The 7,694-nt window shown below is 28.0% G+C and overlaps 1 protein-coding gene across 1 annotated transcript; it reads left to right on the plus strand.

Moving 5' to 3' along the window:
• Positions 1 to 1,112: 1,112 nt before the first annotated feature.
• Positions 1,113 to 5,213, plus strand: LOC128951905 (uncharacterized). The gene is made up of 8 exons (XM_054297206.1): positions 1,113 to 1,551; positions 1,892 to 2,297; positions 2,431 to 2,852; positions 2,990 to 3,398; positions 3,511 to 3,920; positions 4,014 to 4,425; positions 4,526 to 4,658; positions 5,041 to 5,213. Exons 1-8 carry the CDS (start codon positions 1,226 to 1,228, stop codon positions 5,196 to 5,198), a joined length of 2,676 nt encoding a protein of 891 aa, XP_054153181.1. The 5' UTR covers positions 1,113 to 1,225; the 3' UTR covers positions 5,199 to 5,213.
• Positions 5,214 to 7,694: the final 2,481 nt, after the last annotated feature.

Consider the following 7,694-nt stretch of genomic DNA (forward strand, 5'->3'; position numbering starts at 1 on the left):
GTTTGTGTGTATGTTTGTGTGTATGTTTGTGTGTATGTTTGTGTGTATGTTTGTGTGTATGTTTGTGTGTATGTTTGTGTGTATGTTTGTGTGTATGTTTGTGTGTATGTTTGTGTGTATGTTTGTGTGTATGTTTGTGTGTATGTTTGTGTGTATGTTTGTGTGTATGTTTGTGTGTATGTTTGTGTGTATGTTTGTGTGTATGTTTGTGTGTATGTTTGTGTGTATGTTTGTGTGTTTGTTTGTGTGTATGTTTATGTGTATGTTTGTGTGTATGTTTGTGTGTTTGTCTGTTTGTGTGTTTGTGTTTATGTGCGCGACTTATAAATTAATATTTAACTGATTTAACATACAATTACTACTACTACTACTACTTTAATTTTCAGGTGAACAGAACATGAGACTACCCTGGTTTCCCTTTCCATATGAGACATTAATGGGTGTTATGTCCTCCGGTATGTCATGCGGTTTTGATAACCAACCCGATGTTGTTACCAGTGTTGTCCCGTTTAGACAATGGATTAAAGATAATACAGGAATCTAATAAATAATCACAAATTTTTGTTGTAATAATTGTTTGAATTTTCTCTTAAAAATTTATTATCAATCTGTTATATATATTTTTTTAAAAATAATAAAAAATTACAAATTTAATATAAAATAAAATTGACGTACAAAAAATAACATATTGCATATGTTTACTCAAACCGTTAAGATTTTAATTATAATGCATTTTAATATTGTTTTTAAATTTATCAAATTAATTGTAAAAATCTTTTTTTAAAAGTATTTTTTTATTAATATATTGTTTAAAATATTATTATTTTACTTTAATATATTAGTATCTTTTGTAGTATAGCAAAAAAATTACATTCAATTAAGTAATTATTAATTTACACTTTTATATTGGATTAAATATATATATTTTTTGAAGCAATTTATATAAATAATGTTAAATATAAACTATTTATATAATTTATTTAGTTTATTGACGCACTAATTATGTGTAAATGATATTAGATTCAGTGAAAACCATATTGAATAAAAAAAATAATTGTAAAGATATATATATCTTTGTATATATATATAAGATATATGTTTGTAAAAAAATTTATCATTTACTATAAAAAAAACTGTTAATAGCTATCATATAGTTATACTGTAGTTACTATAATAGCATAATCTATAGTTAGTAGCCATACAATAATAACACCAATCAATAATAATGTTAATATTTGGACAATTAGTCCAAATTGTTTTATTAGTATTAATATCAGTAAATATTTTGCTAATCAAGTCTACCACTGATCTCTGCGATGATACTGTTGGTACAAATACAACACCGACACCTAGTAGTACTACTCCTACCACTACTAAACCTAAACTTGCTACAACAACTGAGCCTATGTTAGGTACAAAATACCAGCCCAACAGAGGTACCGGTTTTACAGTATCATTGAGGACCATAATCAATGGTAGTGACGAACACTTGTGCAGCGGTACTATAATCAGCCCGTATTGGATACTAACAGCAGCCAGTTGTGTATATAAGTAAGTTATAGACTATTTTTTAGTTATAGATTAAAAAAAAAATCATTACTAACATTACTTAATTACTATAACTTATAGTAATTAAGTAATGTTAGTAATGATTTTTTTAATATAAAAAAATCTATTAAAAAAAATTATTAACGTTTATTAATTTGCTTAAAAATACTTTTCTAAGCTTTCATTTTATTTTTTTTATGTATCTTTGTTTTTTCTAATAAATTTTATTTTATTTACCACCCCCCCCCCCAAAAAAAACCATGACCACCATATTTTTCTAAATTTAACCCATTCCTCGTCATCATTAATTTAACAAAAAAAAAATAAACAAACAAACAAACAGTCGTAACGTTTCAAGTATTAAAGTTTTTGTTAAACACTATGCCATCAATCATACGGTTATATACGATCACTATTCACCCGAAACTAACGAAAACAATATAGCATTGGTTCGCCTAAAGGACTATATTGTCGACAACTCTTTGAGCGAAATACTATCATTAGGTGACCAACCGGTTGCCAACTGGTCACTGGCCTATCTACACGATTGGGAAACGAAAAAATTTTATTTTATGCTAACTATAAACGCCCGGACTATCGATTGGAAACATTGTACTAGTATAGTGTCGACCTACAACACCACCACCACCACCAACAACAACAACAACACAAAAACAAAAACAAAAATACCGATTATTAATAGTAATAATATTTGTCTGCTGACCGCCAAAGGAGAGGGTGTCTGTCGTGTTTGTATCCATAGTATAGTATAGTATAATAGGAGTAAAGAGTAGAGAAAGAGAGAGAGAGAGAGAGAGAGACTTACTTTTTGTCTTAATTTATTTTTTTTTGTTTTGTTTTATTTTTTATCAAAAATAATAGGCAGAATATAATGATGATGTAGGCGGTGCAGTGACAGTAGATAAACAATATGATTCCGATAATAATATAAATAATAATAATAATAATAGTTATCCAAGTAGAAAAACCAAATTAATAGGTATATTATCGGCTGACCTGTCGTGCGGCCGACTCGACGGCGGTGGCGGCGGACAACCCAAAGTCGTTACCAGTATTCTACCGTTTCTTCAATGGATAAACGAAAAAACCAATATAACTGCTATTAGTAGTAGTAGTAGTAATAACAATAATAATACCGACAATCGGCCGGTAATTTGTTCGACAAAATTTAAATATAGGGGTGGATTTGGGGCATCGATTAGAAATGAATTCAATGAACGTTTGTGCGGCGGATCCATCATTGGTACGAATTGGATACTAACGGCTGCCAGTTGTCTACATAAGTAAGTGTAGAGTAATTAAGTACAGAATAATTGAATAGATTTATATATATATATATTTAATTGAATTAACTCAATATCCATATCTTCCTATCATTTCATATCATACTTATTCAATCTCAACAACAACAACAAAACAGTCGTCCCTTATCAAGCATTTATGTTGGTGTCGGTGATGAAGATTTCATATATAATCATAGCTACTATGCTGTCGACCAAATCATTATACACGACCAGTACTCGCCAGTGACTAAACAAAACAATATAGCACTGGTTCGGGTACAACCATATATTCAGGACAATTCAGACGTACGTATAGCTAGATTGGCCGATCAACCAGTTATTGAGGACGGGACGGAAGCCGAAATGACCTATTGGTTATATAAATCGAGAGGAACAAGTAATGTCCGTACAGTTGGTTGGCAACAATGTAAGTCTATAATGACTAACAATATTACCTACAATATCAACAACGACAACAACACAACACCAGTCATCGATAGTAACAATCTATGTTTGGCTAACTATCATAAGGAAATAACATGTAATGTAAGGGTCTTAAAATTATTTAGATTTAATTATATATATGTAGAGAGAGAGAGAAAAAAATTGTTGTATTTTTTTTAACTATTAATTTATTAACTATAAAATATGATAATAGGGTGATGTTGGTGGATCAGTGACAATTGATATACCAAAACAACAACAATTAGACTATTGTGGTAGTGCTTACGAAAAAAGTGTTAGACTATTAATCGGTATACTAACCGATAATCTGTTGTGTGGTTCCAATCGGCCAACTATTATGACAAATATTCAGCCATATCTACAATGGATTAATCAGAAAACCAATATAACTGCTTTTAACTATAGTAATAATACTAATACATTGAATAGTGTATTGGCTAATAAAAAGGATAGACCTAAAAATTATTGGCAACATAACGGATTTGGTTTGGGTTATCCGGCATCGTTGATAATCAACAATACTAAACGACATTTTTGTAGCGGTAGTATTATTGGTCCCAATTGGATACTAACGGCCGCCAGTTGTCTACGTTGGGTATACGGGTATAGTGTGAATATTTACAGAAACATAGATTTTATAGTTTTTGATTAATTTGTTGATTTATTTTTGTATTTTAATAATTATCAAACAAACAGCAATCAAATTTCTAATGTTTTTGTTGGTGTCGGTAAAAATGATTACCAATTAAATCATACCTACTTTGCTGTCGACAAAATTGTTATACACGACAAGTACTTGCCTAACACTAAACAAAACAATATAGCACTGGTTCGGATCCAATCAAACATTACTTTCGGTGATTTGGTTCGACCAATACGATTGGCCGATGACAATCAATTACCGCACGGCCATAACGGAACTAAGGCCAAGATCGGTGCCGGTTGGGGTACTGATTCTGTTTGGTGGTTTCTACATACACTAGATGTACATAAGCTTGATTGGCAACAGTGTGTGTCTAGGATGACATACGGTCTTAGCACTACTAAACCAATCGTTGACAGTAACAATGTTTGTGTAGTGGCCGACAAAGGAAAGGGTGCCTGTGATGTATGTGTCGATAGATTAATAGATAAATAGAAAATAATATTTTTTAATTACTTGAAATATATATATATATATATATTTATTTATAAAATATGATGAATAGGATGATGTGGGTGGACCAGTTATAATGGTTGTAAAAGATAAACCACCACCAACTACAACAACACCATCTACTACTACAACAATATCGTCAACAACACCACAACAAAAATCCTTTGCACAACTTTGGATTGAAGGTATGTTTGATTAGTATTGTCTATTAAAAAAATATTTATTAATATATTGATATCTAATAAATTTAATATACAGTAGTTAATTAGTTAGGTTAGAAATAATATGTGTGTATGTATGTACTGTATGTRTGTGTGTGTGTGTGTGTGTGTGTGTGTGTGTGTGTGTAATACTGTGTATGTAAGTGTATGTAATATTTAAAAATATTTTAATATTTACAAAATAATAATATTATATATCACAAATTATATTTAAATGATTTAAAGTACAATTACTATTACTACTATTACTACTATTACTACTATTACTACTATTACTACTATTACTACTACTACTACTACTACTACTACTACTACTACTACTACTACTACTACTTTAATTTTACAGGTGAACAGAACATGAGACTACCCTGGTTTCCCCAACCATATGAGACATTAATGGGTGTTATGTCCTCCGGTATGTCATGCGGTTTTGATAACCAACCCGATGTTGTTACCAGTGTTGTCCCGTTTAGACAATGGATTAAAGATAATACAGGAATATAAATAATCAAAAAAATTTGTTGTAATAATTGTTTGATTTTTTCTAAAATTTCTTAATTGAGTTTTTGTTAATTTTTACTAAATTATATAATAATTATTTTTATTTAAATATTATATTTGAAAATTATTTTATAAAATAAAAATTTTACTAATTTCCTGTTATAATTTGATTTTTTTATTTTAGATGTCTAATTGAAATTATGTTAATTTATTAAATAAATTTTTGCACAATAATAATAATATGTTTAACTAAGATGAATAAAAAATTATTAATTAAATTGTAAATAATTAGTCAAAATTAGTTAATGTTAGATAGACTATCAGTTAGATAGCTATAGTATTATTTATATTAATTATTTTATTGTTTATATAATTAACAATTACTAGAAGAATATATTCAATAACTTTAGCATTAAAATATTAATTATTAATAAACTCTATATTATTAAAATGTTTCATAAAAATTTAATTTATTTAATATCATTTGCATTATATTTATTTATTTTATTGTTTATAGATATTTATAATATTAATTGTTTTTATTACTTCCAGGAAATAACTTTATATATAATTTATATTTTATTATATTAATTGCTATTTTAGATATAACTTATAATAGTCTTTACTAACAACTATATAAATATATATATAATGTCACCTTGTTTATCAATTTAGTTAGACTTATCCAGTGAGATTTTAATAAAATATTTTTTAATAATAAATTTTAATCTTTTTAAATAATCCCTAAATAATATCATTATTAGACAAACAATAATACAAATTATATTTAATTTTGGCCAATTAGTGCAAATAGTTTTATTAATAGTATTGTTATTATTATTACAAAATATTTTGCTAATCAAAACCAATATTACTGATAGTAATAATAATAATAATAAATCTAATAATCGTGAGCATCGACCATTACTACCAACACAAACAAAATTTATTTTATATTTATTTTTCAAAAAAATATTATAAAATTACAATCTTATTTTGTAAAAAAATAAAAATAAAATTGACGTACAAAAAAAATAACATATGTTTACTCAAACTGTTAAGATTTTAATTATAATGTAGTTTTAATATTGATTTTTTATTAATATATTGTTTAAAATATTATTATTTAACTATAATATAGTAGTATCTTTTGTATTACTGTTAGGAATAAGTTTCGAGACAAACAAAGAAACCTAAGTTTATGTCATTACTGTATGGTCTCTGTTATTGTTGTCATAATTTTATATAATCAAATCAGTAGTCAATACTTTAGTTTTCATTTGTGATCAGTTGTTTTGGTGATGTCTTCAAAAGTAAAAGAGGTAGATAGAATATCATCAAGAGATCCACATATCCGTAATGTCATGCTTAACAAATATCGTCGTGGATCAAGTGCATCAGAGACATTCAAGAAAATTAATGAAGTGTATCCAAATGCTTTCTCTAGAAGAGAGTATACGAGTGGTTTCAGCGATTTGACAATAAAGACTATTGTCTGGGAGACAAAGAAAGATCGGGTGCGCCATCAAAGGTTGATGACGATTATATCAGATCCCTGATAGATGAAGACCCCAGATTAAGTACCACGGAGATTGGTATGATACTCGAGGTGGACCAAAAGACTGTTTGGAATCATTTGGTAAAGATTGGAACGAGATATTTGGCTCGAGTTTGGGTGCCTCATGAGTTTTCACCGGCAAAAAAAGCCAAACGGGTAGTCATTTTTCAAAAATGACCCGCCAAAAGTTGGTAACCCTAGATTGGGAAGTCATGGCACACCCACCGTATAGCCCAGATATCGCACCGTCCGATTACTAATTGTTCCGATCTTTGCAGCATTTCTTAGATGGTAAACGTTTCAATAACAAAGAGGGGGTCAAAACTGCCATCAATGATTATTTGGCTCATAAAGACGAAGCCTTCTTCAGCAAAGGGATGAATGAGTTACCGATGAGATGGCAGAAGATCATAGATAAAGACGGCGAATATTTTATAAATCAAGACATTGATATTAATTAATTAAATTAGTTTCAACTTTTATGCAATTTTGTCTCGAAACTTTTTCCTACCCGTAATAGTATAGTAAAAAAAATTTAATTCAATTAAGTTATTATTTATTTAGACTTTAGATTTATTTAGATTAAAAAATATCTATTGAAGCAGTTTCTATAAATAATTTTAAATAAAATCTATTTATATAATTTACATAATATTACAAAAATATTTAGTTTATTGACGTAATAATTGAATTCAGTGAAAAACATATTGAATAAAAAAATAAAATTATTGTAAAGTTATATATATCTATACTATAATAGCAATTAATCTTATAGTTAACTTATTCATACAATAATAACATCAAACTAGAATAATGTTAATTTTTGGCCAATTAGTCCAAATTGTTTTAGTAGTATTATCAGTAAATATTTTGCTAATCAACTCTAGCACTGGTAGTGACAATAATAATAATAATAATAATAATACCGACAATCGGCCGGT

Source organism: Oppia nitens, unplaced genomic scaffold (assembly GCF_028296485.1).
Source record: "Oppia nitens isolate AA-2021 unplaced genomic scaffold, nextdenovo-longstitch-racon4-pilon3 scaffold1_pilon_pilon_pilon, whole genome shotgun sequence".
Lineage (NCBI taxonomy): Eukaryota > Metazoa > Arthropoda > Arachnida > Sarcoptiformes > Oppiidae > Oppia > Oppia nitens.

Coding starts and splice junctions, on each gene's coding strand:
- LOC128951905 (XM_054297206.1), top strand. CDS start 1,226: ATGTTAATATTTGGACAATTAGTCCAAATTGTTTTATTAGTATTAATA. Junction 2,298..2,430: donor AAGGAGAGGGTGTCTGTCGT/GTTTGTATCCAT, acceptor CAAAAATAATAG/GCAGAATATAATGATGATGT. Junction 2,853..2,989: donor GCTGCCAGTTGTCTACATAA/GTAAGTGTAGAG, acceptor ACAACAAAACAG/TCGTCCCTTATCAAGCATTT.